The following is an 18,543-nucleotide window of genomic DNA, read 5'->3' as shown; positions in this document are numbered from 1 at the left end:
AGGAACAAATCTTTGTGCCTTAATCTACGGTCCCCCTGCACCCCTCCGCCCATCTCATTAGATTAACAAAATGACATGCACATATGAACGCACACACACAGAGAGCTCATGACCTCAATCTCACTCCCCTAGAAAGGTGGCTAATTACAATTTTGTGTAATTTTTGCTGAACATCGATTGTGTTATTTACAGTGTTTTAACAGTTTATGTGTGTATGTAAATGACAGAAAGGCCATGATCAAGTTTTTCCCCATTCTGCTACAAAAACATAATGTGTGTATGTGTGTCTGCAAGAGTCTTAGAACTGTATGTGTGTGAACTGTTCACTCCTGTGTGTGTGTGTGTGTGTGTGTGTGTGTACAGCAAACATATGCAACCAAATTAAAGCCTTAAAGCTGGTGAATTGAAGAGGATTTGATGCAGAGAGCAATTCATGGGAATTAAGCAAATTAGGTCTCCAATTAGCTGCTGACATTGAATAGGAAGATTTGGTGAACAAAAATTAATTAGATGGATCTGTCATTGTTCTAATGAACATCACCAGAAAATAACTGTTGAGAATAATACCCCCTCTCTCTCTCTCTTTTAAGCTTTATCCCTCTGACATATTGTTTGTCTATTCAGAGTCTAATTTCATGTCAAATATTGCCTTATTCAAATATTCAATAATTTGCAAATAAGAAGCCCACATGAGCTGAGATAAACAAACTTCAGAAAAGTCAATGTATGACCTAATCCTCTTTGGCTGGAGCACTGGGGATGTAAATGCCAACCTTTACAAGTCAGAGAGGAATTTCACTATTGATGTGAGAGCCGGACAGGTGCAGAATTGACTTGATTCTTATTATGACAATATGTTGGAGTCATCTTATGTCTGAACTATTCCTGTGTTGGAGACAGTTTCAGTCATTGTTTTCGTTCTGTCCATTTCTGATATATTTTACAGTATGTGGACAATCCTTTAAAAAATTATAGTAATGTCACTGCATTCATATTGTATTCATTTTGACAGTAACTCTATGTTCAGCACAAACTTATTTTATCTCATTATTTAATTTGCCGTACATTTCTGTCCTGACTAGTTTATGTATACAAATTGGACTTGGCCCCTAAAAAAGCCCTCCCACCTCTCTCCAATAAATCAGTGTCCCCTCCCCTCCCTCTCTCTTGCTCTGCCTCCTTCCCTTTCCTCTGCTCCCTTCATCCCCGACCTCCTGTGGTCCCCCTCTTTCTGTAGCAGCGGTTACAGATTACACTGTGTGATAAGCTTCCTATTTCTTGAAACTATTTGGGAGGATTGCTCCGATTATCTGGCCTCGTATCCTTGGGAGCACGCTTCGGGAAGCCTGATTTTAGACTCTTAAAGGCAGAAGATTTTGCATCCCAACAGCTTTAACTAATTAGCATCTAACACTGGGTGGTATTTTAGCATTGGGCTCACTTTTAGTACAATCTGCACGCACAGGCAAGTGCACGCACATACACACACACACACACACACACACACACACTCACAAAACACACACACAAAACACACCTGAGGCAGCTGATAAAAAACATCAGTTAAATTCAATATGATTTAATGTGATTATAACAAAACCTTGTATTTCTGGTATTCTAAAAAAAAACAAAAACAAAAAAAAACAGAATACAAATGAAAGAAGTGTAGTATCTTTAAAAGGTCCATACATTTTATTTAATAATTGAATGTCCTAAAATCATTTTGACCTTACAAAGCTGAAAATGTGATGTGATATGTGTAACATCACCTAATGACATAATCATTAGCCAAAACGGTGAGTGTGAGTACAGAATCCTTCAAAAATATTAACTGTTCACTCTTAGGGTACAGAGGCATGTAGGCCCGGATGGAACCCCATTCGTGGCTGCACACGGGACCAAGGCCAGTAGAGTCTGGGTGTTAAGCCGGACAAAGGGAGTACTGGGGCCTGAGGACAGCACCAACAGGTTGTTCTGTGTGAGTGGGCAAAGGTAGGGTGGTAGGGTGAGCTCAGGGAGGACAGGGGGACCTGTCCTGCCACCCTGCGTACCCTCCGCCGTGCCCTCCGGCAGTGATAGTCCCCGTTCAAAAAGTCCTGATAGTTTGACGGGTGAATCGCCCAGAAGTGGCCTTTTCCATTGTCACTGCGGCCTGCTTTGACGAAGCAATCGTTCAGGGACAGGTTGTGACGCACGCTGTTCCTCCAGTTTTTATCCTGTTGGAGCAAGCAAAGAAATGTTGTCAGGCCAAAAACAAAACCTGAAAGCAAGTAAGAGTTAAACAGTCTATGACCCCATTTGAAAATGAACATTGGTGGATCTTAAGTATCACTGATCCTCCTCAGGATGTCACCTTGTCCTGTTGTTGGCAGGATGCGCGATAGCGTGTCAAGACCATATATGATCACAGTAAGACACAACACCCTGAGTTACCTTTTTAGCACGTCAAACCAGCGATCAACTTTAATCCACTAGGCTATGTCCAATCTGTTGTTGCACCTGGTAAAGGCAGAGGGCGGTTTGCAGCCTAGCAACAGGATTACTTTATTTGTGAATTCGCCAACAAGAAGATCATCTAGTGTCCCTGCAAGCACCTAATTGCCTAACCACTCAGACAGATTACCTGAGCCAAGTAGGTCGCTACAGTTGCAAAAATGGCTGCCGCATTGTTTCCGCAACTAAATTAAACACAATGAAGCCTTTGGGTGAACGTGCGTTCTTGTTATCTGTCTCATGATTGTTTTAGCAGTAACTGTGACGAGTTAACAAGGTAATGGAGCATGATTTGTTTGAAAATACAGACAGCAATCACCTGTTTCATGATGTTCGACTTTCTAAATTCTTCTATTCCTACAACAGTCGTCTTCTGCCACTTCCATATATGCTGATCTCTGCCCGTCAGGTAAATAGAAAGGCACAAGAACAAAGACTTGAACATACCTTACTCTTGAAGTAAGGGTAGTGGTCCATGATCCACTGGTAGATGTCACATAACAGCAGTTTCTTCTGCTCGGAAGCCAAGATTGCTTTGGAGATGAGTGCAATGTACGACTGGTTGGGTTTCTCCACAGACTTCTCTGGACTGCTGCTGACAGACGTATTGGTGGTCACTTCCTCCTCCCCCTCCTCTTGTTGCTCTTCATCCCCCTTCTCCTCCTTGACTTTCCTTTCTTCAGTGTCTACCCCTGACCTCTGTAGCTGCTTCTCCTGTATCTCGGAGTGAATCCCCACCTCTTCGGGTTTAGGATTCTGATGATTTAGCATGTTGTTCGCCGTCTGCTCTGCCGTACGACTTCCTGTCGCTTCCTCTTTAGAACCTTTGACTCCTTTATTGAACAGAAGGTAGTCAATAGTGAAGCTCAGTCCCAGCCTTTCTTTGACGCCGGTGCGGCTGCTTCTGTCCTCCATTGTCATTTCTGAATTGAGATGTCTCAGACTCATAACAGAGATTTTACTGGTTCCAAGCTGACTGACTGTTGAAATATTATCAGGTGATAAATGGAAAGCGTGTCTCCCAAAAGTCTTCTCAGAATTTGTGTGTCTGAGTTTCACAGCATGGCTATTTTCTTTCCAAATGAGGACCCTTCAAAAACTGAACGCCTCAATGCCCCTTGCTTCTTTCGCCGAAGTCTCACTGTTCACTAGATCGCAGATAAAGATGAGCCTCTCAACTGTTGTTAACCCTGATGCGCTCATGAGCAACACAATCTCAACCTGTGGAAATGACGTCAGTCTTTAAGACTAAATGCGGCCACTTTGTTTGCCAGCAAAGTTTAATTAAATGTTTTCGTCTCTCTGATAAATCTGAGCTGATCAAAACCTCCTCCTCAGTATCCAACAGCCTATTGCTCCTAAATCGAAGATCTGCACTCCGTTGTTGGGAAGGTTACTCTATTTATATGACTGTGAATTTATGCCTCACAGAAAGGGGCAAAGAAGGCACAGCGGAGGTCCAGGTAGGGGGTCTCGATTGAGGCGGATTATTTTTATTAACCTAAGCAAATCTTTGTAATTACGGGAGATTAAACACTCAAGATTTAGTAAGACATGGCGTGCAGAGGATGGATGCTGTAGAATCAAAGGCCTTTTAGATGCCAGTGTTATCCTGTTAAAGTTGTTTTGTCCATGGGGATGCTGTCCAAAGAATTACTTCATTTACCACAGAGCAGTAATTAATGGCTCAGGTTCAATGTTTTGGAGAAAAATCAACACAGATTCACATTCAGTTGAGTTGAATAGTAAAGCATATGGCTGAAATATCAAATTAATTAATGTCCTGTTGTTAACATGAACCTTTTTTAAATTGTGTTTCCTGTGACTTTTATTCCTCTTCTTGCCAACTATTATCATAAAAGAGACTTCTTTGTTATTAATCACTGGAAATGTTGATGTTTTTTTATATACAGTGCAAATACAGACAGACAAATACAAATATGTTCTTTTCTGCTTGTCAGTGAATTCAGGAAATATCATCTTGAATACTTTTTAAAGAATCCTCTCAGATATTAAAACTGAAATACCTCTGCACTATTACACTGTGCTGTACTAAATCATGTCTTCAATAGTGCAATGAGTAGTTTAAAGACTATTTATGGTTTATTTTTCATTAAGTAGAATCAAAGGCCTTTAAGATGCCAGTGTTATCTTGTTAAAGTTGATTTGTCCAATGGGAAGCTGTCCAAAGAATTACTTCAGTTACCACATAGCAGTAATTAATGGCTCGAGTTTGTGTTTGTTGTTTAGTAGATCATTAAAGTGTATGACTAAAAAATCTAACAAATTAATTTCCCTCTGAACCTTTTTTAAATTGTATCTTCTGTGATTTTTATTCCAATTCTTGCCAACTATTATCGTAAAAAAGACTTCTTTCTTAGTAACCACTGGATAAGTTTATGCTTCTGCACTACTACATTGTATTGTGTTATATTGTTATCTTTACCAGTGCAATGAGTGTTTTAAAAGCTAATTATGGTTTATTTTTCATTTTCAACAGTTATTGCGTAGAGCTCTATAATGATGTTACAATTCTACTCTATTTTCTATTCTATTTTTGCATTTAATTAATCTTCATTTCTTAAACTGTATAATTTGTGCTTTGATTGTGATGATGTTTTAATGTCAGCAATGAATTGATCTTACAGGGTTTTTGAGGTTTATACTGAAATACATCATGCCTATTTATCTTGGTTTATGTCATGATATACAGGTTAAAAATCTACACATCATGAATTACACTTTTAAATGTTGACATAAATTGTGAATTTTATCTTTAGACTCATTTGATATGACTGGCTTTTGAATAATCAAATTTTGTGGACCTTAAGTCCAGTTTTGAGGATTATGAAAACATCTAATCCACCTTGAAGTGTAGTGTTATTTAACCACTTGCATCCCCATATACTCAAAAATCATCTTTAACAGTCGCATAAGTAAGATCAAAGTCATGTAAAACATTTTAAAGAATTTTCAACACCACATTGGTCATATATTCTGTAACTGCTTCTTCCACTGATTCAGCAAAGCTGTATCACCTTTACAGTGTTGACATCAATTAGAAAATTGTCAGTGTCCCCTATTTTCATGATTTCTATCCTTTAGGTCTCTTGGATTTGAAACAAATAAAGGTCTAGTTTTAACAGTGTCTGTGTGCATGTAATTATACTGATGGATTCATGAACTGTGGAGTTGTAGAAATTGAATACTCTGTACAATAGAGATGTACAATTTATTTGCCCACACCAACTCCACAGCAGTGATCATATTAGTCAACATTACAGTAATAGTACAGTATATACATGGATCTGCTTTGTTCTGTCAATTTTACAAAGGGCATGAATGAAATGACAGTCAAGTCAAATCATGGACCATATTGCCCTCTTCTGTTTAAATAATGCACAAAAAATATATGCACAACATAGACCCTTCTCTGTGCCTCCTTAAATTAGCATGCGTTTATATTATAACCAGCTATTTTAATTTATGTGAAGGCTTGTGCTCTATTAATTTAAAAAAATATGAATTATTTAGTATTAGAATAGTAACAAATAGTATGTATCTGTATCTGTATTGTGGAGAACCAACCAAGCTGTAATTCTGGGTCTGCATTTATGAACTAAATTTAGACTGGTATATCAAAATAACAGAATCCTATATTTCCTGTGTCTTATAAATTTTATGCACAAATTCAAATTGTAACTAAATTCTAACTTAATCCATCAACCAGCACAGAGGCAAACTCAGCTGTCCTTTTGAATGTGCAGTGTTGTTTTATTGATGTTTCACATCCAAACTAAAGCCAAAACAAAACACACCATGTTATTACATGATACTGCAATTCCTTCAATTGATTTTTGTGTTTCCATGAGGCTATTCTTCGCCACATAAGAGGATCTTTTGGAAAATCTGGGCTGGATCACCAGACGGAGTGTGAATGTGTCCCCTTGCATACTTATTTCCATTTTGCTAAAAGCGTGACACAACATGGTATTTGTGTTTTAGACATGATATCGCTGGTCAATACTCTGACAGGTGAGTATATTTTGTCAATTACTCATTTTAATTCAATAATGTGCATACCTTAAACAAAGCAGTTACTCCACATCTCACGGCTGGACGCAGAACCCGAAACGGAATATTTTGCTCGGAGGGGACTTGAAGGGACCATGCGACCGGATCTACTTGACACCCCATGCTTTACATCCACGTTGAATTTAAACAGTTTTTAAGACTAACATCCACAGTACCTTAAAACTATAAAACCAAAACATCATGGATATCAAAACACTTTGACACATCGTATCATTAATAGACACTGAGGCCTATTTTGGAAATGAGACCCGTCTCTTAGTGTTTTTAAAAAGTTGTACTGTAACTTTAAAAAACAGTGAGCCCGCCTGTTTTGTGTGCAGCGCTTCGGGCTCTGAATAAAACCATGTTGCGATTGGCTGAGACGTCCCGTCCATCAAAGAAGGCTCTGCGTTTCATTGGTGAAAGACTAGCCGTCGTCTCTGACTCTCGCGGTACTGCTGCACGAAGATGGCGGCCGAACTGGTGGAAGCGATGGCAAGTAGAGCTTGGCTAGCTTTGGTTTGATTGGAGACGGACGCGGGAATGTGGGCTAAAACTCAGCCCGGTCGTGGGGAAAATGGGGGTTTTGTATGAACATGAATAAGAGTTTGTTCTCTTACAAATGTAGCGTATTACCTTCACGACGAAACGAACTAGCCTGCGTTGCTAATGTAGCTAGCCTGCTAGGTAGTGTTAACTAGGCAAGTGCGTTGGTTAGCTAGCATCACGCTGGCTCTAAAGGAAGACACCGAAAATGAATGATGAGACCATACAAACATTTGGGGGGTTGCTGCTAGCATACCTCCCGGCGTGTTAAAGTGTGACGTTACTTGTTGTACAGTAATGTCTGTCTGTAATTAGCCGGTTAGTTTACAGAGCTGTGCACCTGTCAAAATGTCCAGTTGCCATGATTGAATACCGACAGCCCAGTCCTTAGAGAAGCTAGCTAGCCGATAGCGGAGGCTGCTGTATTGGTGATGTTCAAGCGAGGCTGAAGAAACGGCAGTGTTACTGACTTTATGGCCGCAATTTTTGCGCAGCTCGTCCATCAGAAACTCATTGAACTGCCGCGTTATTGTGAAATTAAATGTAGACATCAGGCTGTCTATTAGAGCATGTCAGATGGCTCAGGTTTTTCCACTAACAACAACATGCCGTCTGTTGCCCCTAGAGCCAGGTGCGCATACTCCGTGCTGCTGCTTGTTAAATAAACATCTTCATGAAGACTGTATGCTTCGTCTTGTGTTGCCTGTCGTGATATATCCGATTCCACGTATTATTTAAGAACAGTATGCAAGTTTTGTGTGGTTAATCGAAATCTGTATACATTATGGTGATTAAATTAAACCTTGGTGACTTGGCATTCCATTGCGCTGACTACACTTTCATTCAGTGCGTTCAAGAGAGAATGTGTGCTTGTTAGGGCCCGAGCAACGAGTTGCGTGGGCCCAACGGGGCCATGCAACGAGTTGCAAGGACCCTCTTGTTTTCGTTCGGTTTATTATTATTATTATTATTATTATTTTTTTTCTTCTTTTTCCGCCTCTTTGATCGCCTTTTTGAGGGCCTTAAAATGCGTCAAAACTCCTGAAAATTTGCAGACGCGTCAGGCACGGCGAAAAATTTAAGAATTTAGGGGTCTTGAGCATGGGTGTGGCAAAATGGCCTCGGTAGCGCCACCTACATTTTTAACGGAACAGCCCCTCAAGCCCGTTGCGCCTAAAAATCTGAAAATCTGCACACATATGTAACATCCCATGACGCACCAAAAAGTCTCTTGGAGCCATATTCTAAACCCAACAGAAAGTATTTTTATTTTGACCGGAAGGTGAAAAAATTGTGTGTTTTTGGCCATTTCCAGGGGTCGCTTGAACGCGAACTAGTCCTAGACGCATTATCCGATTGACTTCAAAATTTGATAATTTGTTCTTAAGACATAGACGAAGTTAAATTGCAAAAGTTTCGGACTTTTCATTGAAGGGCGTGGAAGTTATGGCCCCTCAAAGTTCGATCACTCGCCACAAAACAGGAAGTTGCTTTAAATTTGCTATATTTCGGCCATACTTTGTCCAAACTGCATCAAACTTTACAGGATTGTTAATGGTACCTATCTGCACACATCCATATGTCAATATTCATACAATTGTTGTAGCACCACCTATTTATAGCAGGAAATGACATATTTTATAGTGTGATGTCCAGTTTCTAGACGGGTGACCAGATTCACTTCAAATGTTGTCAGGACAGACTTAAGGATTTTTGGAAGACTGGCTCCGAAAATTGTGAGTTTGGGTCGAAGCGTGTGCCGGTTCTGGCCCGTCAAAGTTCGGAAACCCAACTTCCTGTTTGAAACCTCAGATTTTGGGGTAACTTCCTGTTGCGACTCTCTACTTTATCCTACAGATGGAGCCATTGTATTACTCTTTGATGGGTTTTTGGAAGGGGGTCTCTGTGTGTGTGTGTCTGTGTGTGTCTGAGGGGGGAGGGGAAGAGGAGTTGATTGTGTCTGTGAGAAGCTGCCACAGGGAGGTTACAGTCAATAGAGCCATGAGCTGTCACAGATGATGAGCTCTGAATAATATTATCACAGAAAATAATTAGCATAAAAGCTTTTATTTAAAATTTTTACATCTGGGAAGTGTGAACTGTTACGCCAGCGTGTGCCCTGCGACCTGCGTTGACCCCGCGGTTGCCGGGGTCCCGCGGTCGCCGCTCCCCCGACGGACGCCGGGTGCGAGGGCCCGTTCAACGCTGCTCGCAGCTTTAATTATGTTTGTCTTCCGCTCAAAGTTTGGCTGTCACACGAGTTTTTCTCTAAGCCATCGATGCAAAGACATTTAACAGTGAATCCTCGGGGATTGATTGATTACTGATGTGCCTATCAGTAATGGGACATATTGCAGTGAGAGTGGAGTTGTGTGACTGTAAACAAATTTTGGTATACATGTAAACGTCGCAAAAGGCTAAGTATACCAGACCAATGGCTAAGTATACCAGACCACTGTGTTTTTAATGTTTTCCTGATTCCCTTAAAACATATTGCTTTAAATCCATAAATTTAAGACAATACAGTCCAAGGTGTTCATTCTTTCCTTTTCAGGCTTATGCTGTAGCTGGGCTATATTGTCAGAAGGTTTTTTCTCTGTGTGCCTTACATGGTTCACAGAAATGTAGCATGGATGCAGTACAGTGAAATGGAAAGGTGCAGTACTACATTTTAACTGCTGTTGCAGATTCAGGGTTTAATGGTACCACAGTTTGTTTAAAAATGCAAATGATTAACATGACTTAGCTGAAATGTAAGCAGTCAGACTGAGCGGTGTGGCTTCTTACCCTGGCCTTCTAATTACAAGACAGGTTCACGCCTCTGTAGGATTAAAGTTACTGAGTACAGAAGCTAAATTTAGCAGAAATCAGTTTAAGACACCTGCATACAAGTAAACAATGGCGTGGAGCCTGTCGGGCAGATTTAGCAGTCGTGTTAGGTAAGAAATCCAACAAGGCATTGAATTATTGAATTATTCCGTGTATTTTGAGGTTTTTAGAGAAAATAGAATCATAAATGTACTTCAATGTATTTTCCAGCTTTGGTCACACAGTTAGGCAGTGAATTTTCCTCACAGCAAGCAATACCTTAAAAAAATCACATCATAAATGCGTTCAGAAAAGCAACAACAAACAGACAAGATAGGAAAGAATAAAACCTTTGAAATTATTAGTTGTTTGAAAAAGTCAGTCTGTATTTTATATCTCAAATTTGTCCTTTTCGTCCCTGCAGAACATGGTCAAAAGTTTCCGGGTCTCAGACCTGCAGACGCTGCTGGCCTCAATGGGTCGCAGCAAAAGTGGGCTGAAGCAGGACCTGGTGGGGCGCGCACTGAGGCTGGTGCAAACCGAATACAGCCCGGAGCTTCTGAAGAACGTCAGGCAGCTCTACGAGTCGCGCTTCCCCAAAACATCTGGCTGGCTTGCAGCACGGCGTCCAGAGGGCGTCCCAGTTGCCTACTCACCCCTCAGCCACTCCCCCACTGCCACCTCTCAGGGCGCAGACTACCTCAATGGCATTTCCAAACCGATCCCAACACCTGCAGCAGAGGTCAAGCTGGTGCCACTGCCCTTCTACCAAACCTTGGAGACACTGTTGTCCCCAACAGAGCTAAGTGAGTGTAGACTATTTAATGTTTCTTTATCCTTGAATTTAAATAATTAATTTTGGAGAAATGTTATGTAGCCACTTAATTATTCAACCACGTACTGTGCTGTAATGGACTTTGTCTGCACTTGTTTACAGTTGCCCAGAACAATGAGAAACTGCAGGACAGTCAGTGCATATTTGAGTTAACACCGAACCAAGCAGATCAGATCCGAAATGCAAGGTAAGAAAGTGTAACATTTCCTCCCAGATCTGCTCTGTTTATTTAACACCAGCGCACTTAAAAAATATGTAACTGATGTTCATTTTAATTTGTTACCTTTTACTTTCTTAGTGAGCTTCGTCCAGGGATTAGATCAATCCAAGTGGTTCTTAGGTAAGTTCCCAGTAATTTCCATTGAAGCTTAATCAATATAATTTCACAATAGTGTTGTGCTGGGTCTGTGCCAGTTAAGGCTGTTTAACAGAATTTCTCCTAGATGCATAAGAAAAAATAGTTTTATCGTGCATAGACAAACAGTATTTCAATTTCCCCCTGTAAGTAGAAGTTCTTATTAATTTACATGAACATTCAAGTTCTGAGCTACTCAAAGACTTGACACACAGATGTAGCTGTGCTGAATGCTCAAGGATTCTTACAATAGCGACCTAGGGTTTTCCCTAGGTTTTCTGGAGGGCTTAGGGGCACAACTGCGATTTTCCTTTCATTACATGGCCTTTTGACAGCGCTTGCCAATTTACCATAATTTTTGTTGAGTCGGATTTCTGTTGGCAAGTCACTTTCTCAGTGGGTGTAGTCACTAGCCAGCTGACTGAAAACCCCATAACCGTTCTCTCTCTTGTTATTTTCTGTTGCAGAATCTGTTACACAGACTCCATTGGTGTTCAGGAGGACCAGTATCCTCCCAACATTGCTGTCAAAGTCAACCAGTCCTACTGTCATGTGCCGGTGAGTTGATTTACTTATTTGAGACAAGTCACACCTTCAGAACATAAACATGACTAAATGCGGACAGATTTTATGTTCTCATCAGTTTCCAGTGATTCCTGTAAGCCACCTGTTTATAAATATAGTCCATGAGTCACTGGTTTAGGTGTCAGTGGTGGACTTATGGCCTATTAATGGCCAAATTGGTGTGTGGTGTAGTGATGGATGATGTATGGTAGTGATGGATTAACCAACCTAATGTAAGTAGATGTTGAATAAGACAAGAATAAATTATATCTAAGTGCAGGTGTTGGTTAGCCAGCCTGAAGGCATCAACACACTGGCAAGACTTTACTAGGAAACTCTCCATCTGGCAGTCTCTGTGTGGCTTTCAAACTGTTGTGGGTTTCTTTTGCGTCATGTGCTGGTGGGAAGCTTAAACCTTGCTGCATTGTTTATGTTCACAAGCTGTGTAGTCAAAAAAGCAATGTAGCGAGGACACCTTCCTTTTTCTTAATTCCACTAAGAGATAACACAGTGGGTTTGAATAGACACCTCTCACAATAAACATGTCAGAATCCGCATTGGTCAGGCAAGGAACTGCACTTCTCAGACCCAAAGTACCCAAAAAGTACAGCAGAACGTGAAATCACTTAACCTTTTAGTATCATCATGACTGAGAGTCTCAAGGAAAGGGACAGACATGATAAATTGTGCATGAAATAAATAGAATAAAATAAAAAGAAAATCATCAGAATTAATCTCAAGGAAAGTTCATAATCAGAGAGCTTACTGTGCCTGATTACAAGATTTTATTTGGTTTATCTATTTTCCTTCAACTGAGGGCAATGCCCCAATTTTCAACAAGTGCTAATTTAAATTCAGTGTGTAGCATCCACAATAGCAGACCAGAAGGACTATAGTCAAAAGAAAATTATTGCTGTGAAATTAAATATGGAAATTTGATAGCGTGCATTCTAAAGGTTGTTGTTAACCGCTTAAGTCAAGTCTTGGATGTTTTAGCTTCCACACAGCACTGTAAAGTACCACACAGCAGACTTTTCAAATCGAATGTAGCAGTGACTGACAGGAAAGCTGCTCAAGATTGAGCGATAAAAAATGAATGACGCAGGAAATTTCTGTCATTATCTGTATGTCAAGACTTATATGAATTGAAAACTACAAGGACAAACATCAGAATTTGTTATTCAGAGATGTCTATATCCATCCAAATAGAGGGCAGTGGTGTTTAAAAAAGTATTAATACTGGAGGCTCAAATTTGTTCTGCTTTAGATACCCATAAATGAATAAACAGATGCATATACTGAGCAGAATACACAAAATCTATAGATGTCCATGTACAACTTGCTTGGAGGACTTACTTCCATTTCAGCTCTTTACAAAAGTGAAAAGACTAGAAGCTGTTTGCAATTTTGTGCCTCTTGGTTAAAATAGTGACCGTACAATTAACACAAGCAATAGCCCAACAACTAGTTGACCACTTGAGACAGAATTCTAATGCCTGTAATTTCAGCAAATCAACAAAAATTGCTTTTATCTGGATAAAATATTGGAAAATTTACATTATACTCTGACATTTTTGTTTGTCTGTGTGTTTACAGGGCTATTACCCCTCCAACAAGCCTGGAGTTGAACCCCGTCGTCCTTGTCGACCTGTAAACATCACTCCCTGGTTGCATCTCTCCAGTGTCACCAACAGAGTCACTGTCACCTGGGGAAACTTTGGCAAGGTTAGAGTCTGAATGATGCTAAATCTCATATTCTGGCATAACCCATGGTTGTGGTGGCAACAGGGCAAGCAGAACAGATGTCTTCTCCTCCTGGTACAAGAGGCACCAAGGCAAGCTAGGACACATCGTTCTTTGAGTGTTTCATTGGTCACACTCAGCTGTGCGTGGTATAACTCCTACAGAAGACTCTTGAGGGCTGCGTGCTGAGTTACTTATGCTAGCTTCTTGACTGTTGCTGTCACAGTCCTGATTCTGTTAAGGCACCTTACTCTTCAGAGCTCTTGTGTAAACCAGTAAGGGATGAGCAACATGAAAGGTGAAACTAAACTCAATAAGACACAGATTTTTGTTTGCACTTTTCCTTGTGTGTGAATTAGAGCTGCAGCTATCAGTTAATTAATCAGTTAGAAAATAATTTCCAACTGTTTTGATAATAGCTGGTTTTCTTGGTTCTCTACACCTGTGAACTGAGTATTTTTTGGAGTTTGTTTGGTCTGTTGGACAAAACATGACATCTGAAGGTGTCTTACAGACAAAACAATTAATGAATTAATTGTGAGATTAGTCACTAGTCATCATTGTTGCTGATCTAGATACGAACCATCTGTTTTTGTGTTTGCGGTGGAACATTGGAGTAAAGAATTGATTGCTCAGCATACTTAATCAGGTCAAGTCCATAACCTTGTGGGTGGCCCACAAGAGAGGAGTTTGTGGGGATTTCAGTCCTTCAAAATCTAAAGTTTTTATTTAAGCAGAGAGGCATATTTGCCACTAAAGCTTAAACTGTTAGACAGTCTTATCTTGGTATTAAGGGAAGCTGATCCAAGAAATAGTTGACACTGACGATGGAAAACATTTGCCGTGTTAGGTATTCCTAAGATGTGTAATTTTTGTAATATGCATAATGTATGTAAGGATATTTTGCATTAAATATAGTTATATAATCAGGAGGGTTCCAGGGGATCCATTTGTCTTTTTTTTCCTAAAATAAACTGAGATAGTAATTACAGGGTGATTTCTCATATCATGAAAAATCATGGTGTTAAAATTTGAGTGGCTTTGCGATTCACTGTGTATAGTTGCTTTCTAAAGTATTCAGACCCATTCAGTTTTTGCAGACTTTGTGTTATAGATTTAATTTTAGATGGATAAAATTTCTATTTTTACATATACCCTCAATAAACACATAATGGCAAAGTGTGTGTTTTTAGAAACTTTCGCAAATTTATTAATCAAAAACTGAAATGTCTTATTTATAAAAGAATTTAGACCGTTTGCTGTGGCACTCCAGATTATGATCAGGTACATTCTGTTTGCTGTCATTATCCTCAATGTGTCTAGAAGTTATTTGGAGTCCACCTTTGGCAAAGTGTATTGCCTTACAACTGTATAAGGTCTCATGATTCACACTGCATGTCAGGACAAAAAACGCACCCTGAAGCCTGAAGACTTCTGAGGAGACTGTGAAGACTTCTGATCAGGGCAAGGGTATAAAGCCACCAGGACTCTTCCTAGAGTTTATTGTCTAGCCAAACTGAGTAACTGAGTAAGAAAGGCCTTGTTTAGTGAGGTGACCAGGAGAATACTAGTCTCTCTAACAGACCTTCAGAACATCAGTGGCCGGAGGCGTACAGCCAAGACAATGCTGAAATGGCTTGGGACTCTGACTGCCCTTGGGTGGCCCAGCCAAAGCCCACAGAACGTCTGTGTAGAGACCTGAAGATGGCAGTTCAGACTTAAAGCTGTATTTCCTGCTAAAAGCATTTTTTTTTTTTTTTTTTTAATAACTTTGTGAAAACCTTTGAAAACATGTTTTCACCTTTGTCATTGTGGCTTATTGAGCGATTGAATGAAATGCCAATTTTATTTAAATCAATTACACAGTGAAGTGTGCAAAAAGTGAAGGGACCTGACTCAGAGTAGCCACTCTATATGCTTTATTTTAGATTGGTAGTTAAATTCCATGCTCACAGCCTCTGATTTGTTGTGTTTTCAGCGGTATTCGGTGGCAGTGTATTTAGTGAGGGTCTTCACTGCAGCAGACCTCTTCAGCCAACTCAAACTCTGCTCTGTTGAGAGTGCAGAACGCTGTCGTGAACGCAGTAAGTGTTACTCTGATTTTCTGAAAGTCATTTGAATTTTGTTTCTATAAATCTTATGACTCATAATCTTAATGTTAGCACTGTTTTGGTAGGACTGGATTGTATATTTAATGCCCTACATTACAACATATTATCTGATAGAAAATGAGGTGTCATAATAGATTATCTACCATTTATCTACAGTCCAAGACAAACTACGTTTTGACCCAGAGAGTGAAATTGCAACCACAGGCCTTCGAGTTTCTCTCATTTGTCCAGTGAGTATATTTACATGAGAACACCTGACATTTTTATCTGGGACAAGTGTCCTAAGTATTTGTCCAGCCATGACATTTGATATCTTGAACATGGTTTGTCCTCTCCCTCTCCCATTCCTCAGCTGGTGAAGATGCGGCTCGTGTCCCATGTCGAGTTTTAACTTGTGCCATCTTCAGTGTTTCGACGCAGTCTTCTTCCTGCAGATGAATGAGAAGAAGCCCACATGGACTTGCCCCGTCTGTGACAAGCCCGCTCCCTTTGAGCTACTTACAATTGATGGGTAAGGAGACAGAAACATGCTTTGACTTGTCCAGCATCATTTTCTTTTCAATAAATTCAGAAAATTTACACTCGTAATTTTAATATCCCTGTGTGTTGAACCCAGCCGGGGGAAAATAATTAAAGCTGCACAGATGTTTGGGCATTTTTAGGTCTCTTGATACAAGTTGAACCATGCACCAGCCTACTGTGTTTTCATTATAAAGGCTTTGAATGTTTTGTATGGCATGAGATGGTGATTATCCATTTTGTTTTGTATTTCTACACCTGCTGTCAGGTTATATTTCAAAACTTTTGATCCGGTAAATTGGCTTGTTTGTTGACTCTTTGATCTACTTGTTCTAACAACGCTATAATTTAGAGAACCATGTAATTGTGGGACTCTGGAAAGCACAACACAGATTTTTTTTTTTTTTTTTTTTTAACAGTAGTCTTTGCTGCAAGTGACTCACAGGGCACCTATAGTTTAATGACATTGCAAAGTGCTCCTTTAGGCTAAAGGTGCCAAGTGTTGAGAAAGAACTGCTTTTAAACATAATTTGTCTTTTTCATTGTCTGGTATTTCAAGAAGAATGACAAAATCATCATGGAGTAAGAAAAACACAGATGAGCCTGAAGTCCATTTTTATCAAAAAATGTCATGACTTAAAAAAACAACAATTTGGGCGTGTAACTTCTTGCAAATTTTAAGCAACTCTCACAGGCACTCCCTTATTTTCAGAAAGACTGAAATTATTGTGTTACAGTTTTGGTTTTAAGGTATACTTGTGTTCCTCATATTAAGCTTGTCTGCAAGTCCCCTCTTTAACTGATCTCTAGGTAATTACTAATTACTAAATTGTGTTTATAGAAATGTACCAAATGAATGAAATTTTCAGTTGATAAGAAGAAACAATCAAGGATTTGGGTACACTTTGTTTTCTTCCTGGTGCTCATGATGCTATTTAATGAAAATGCACCATAATGGTCAACATCTTTGAATGACAGGTGTGAAATTTTGTGTGTTCTGTAAGGCAACTCTAACCAGCAGTGTGTATTTCAGTCTGTTATCTGAGATTCTGAAGGAGACAAGTGAGGACATTGAGGAGATTGAGTATTTAACTGATGGCTCCTGGCGACCCATCAGAGATGACAAGGAGAGGGACAGGGAACGAGAGCGCAGCAACACACCAGAGTACCTGTTGTTGATATATGTAAGTGTCAATCTCTGTAACATTTACCTCTGTTTCTGAATGAATCTATTCTATTCAGTGCATTAGTTTGCTAGAGTATTAATTCTTTTTGTAATATATTTTTTTACTCAAATGGCATCTCTGTCTGCAGGCATTCCTGAGGCAAACGGTCATTCTCCGGCCCACAGCAGCACCAGCCTGACGGGCAAATCTGGCAGCAGTTCTGGGGATGGCAGGAGTCACAGGAGGACCTGCTGTGGCACCGGGAGGAGGCGCAGTGGTAGATCTGACTCTTGACTCCTCCTCTGAGGAGGAAGGGGGTGGGGCAGGAGGCGACAGTGAGGACACAGAGGACAGCGCTGACAGTCCTGCCCGAAGAGGGCCGATACAACTACGACAAGGACCTGGTCACTGCCTACTGACCCCACAGCTCTGTCCCCTCATAGACTGACACACACACAGAGACTGAGAGACAGGGGGCTACAAACTTGAGGACAGGAACACAGTAATCCACTAGATGCAACGACCCTCCCTTATGCCCAAACATCAGAGCCTTTTAGCAGCTCTGGTTTATATCCAGACAAAACAAACACACACTCAAACATGCACTGTTAATGAATCTTCAATCTAGAGTGATTAGGATTCCTCTTTGTACTGTACACCACTGGAAGCAACTCTTTTTCGGCCAACCGTCACCTTGCAGTGAATATCTGTACCGTCCTGCCTCTACTAAAGAAACTGAATGGATTGAGCACCCCCAACACCACCACCCCCTTTCCTCCTCTCTCTCCAGACAATTTCCTCTCTACCACCCCATCTCTCTTTGTATTTGACTTGGAATTACAGGCTCTTTTAGCCATGGGCGTTCACTGTTTGCGTCTCTGATTTTTGTCACATTTGTGATAAACAGGCAAGTTTGAAGATGGAGGCTCCTCAGTAGTTTTTGGTAAAAGGTCAAAAACAACTAATGGATAAGAGCATGAATAATTTGGGAGAGGACAAGGCAGAGGTATGTGGAGTGTGATGCAAATTGAAAACCTCTCCTATTGTGTTATTATTTTTTGTTCAGAGAATGAATTCAAAGCTTGAAAGGGTTTTTTTCAGGAATTTATCCTTTTAATTATGAAAGGGCAGAACACAATACTGGCCTCAATGTGATGCTTTCCATTTTTATTTTGTCCTTAGATAAGAGAACCTACCTCAGTCATAAAAACTTAGCAGACTGACCAGAGAGTAGCTAAGAAAGAAGCAGAGGACAGAAGAATAAAGAAAAGTCTTTCTGAAGCCAATTTTACACTGGAGATTTTCTTTTCCTGCATTTTGTTTTGTATT

At 40.2% G+C, this 18,543-nt stretch overlaps 1 protein-coding gene and 1 pseudogene across 1 annotated transcript; one reads left to right on the top strand and one right to left on the bottom strand.

Moving 5' to 3' along the window:
• Positions 1-1,650: 1,650 nt before the first annotated feature.
• Positions 1,651-3,933, bottom strand: LOC108877327 (forkhead box protein unc-130-like). The gene is made up of 2 exons (XM_051069115.1): positions 2,941-3,933; positions 1,651-2,216 (listed from the first exon to the last, which is right to left on the bottom strand). The coding sequence occupies exons 1-2, from the start codon at positions 3,439-3,441 to the stop codon at positions 1,842-1,844; spliced, it is 876 nt and encodes a 291-aa protein (XP_050925072.1). The 5' UTR covers positions 3,442-3,933; the 3' UTR covers positions 1,651-1,841.
• Positions 3,934-6,970: 3,037 nt separating this feature from the next.
• LOC108877328 (E3 SUMO-protein ligase PIAS4-A-like) lies at positions 6,971-18,266 on the top strand (annotated as a pseudogene).
• The last annotated feature ends 277 nt before the right edge of the window (positions 18,267-18,543 follow it).

Source organism: Lates calcarifer, unplaced genomic scaffold, assembly GCF_001640805.2.
Source record: "Lates calcarifer isolate ASB-BC8 unplaced genomic scaffold, TLL_Latcal_v3 _unitig_5880_quiver_2080, whole genome shotgun sequence".
NCBI classification, from domain to species: Eukaryota; Metazoa; Chordata; class Actinopteri; family Centropomidae; genus Lates; species Lates calcarifer.
Note: the sequence above shows the minus strand (reverse complement) of the source record. Positions and strands in the feature narration are given on the sequence as shown.

Coding starts and splice junctions, on each gene's coding strand:
- LOC108877327 (XM_051069115.1), bottom strand. CDS start 3,441: ATGAGTCTGAGACATCTCAATTCAGAAATGACAATGGAGGACAGAAGC. Junction 2,217..2,940: donor ACCCTTACTTCAAGAGTAAG/GTATGTTCAAGT, acceptor TTGCTCCAACAG/GATAAAAACTGGAGGAACAG.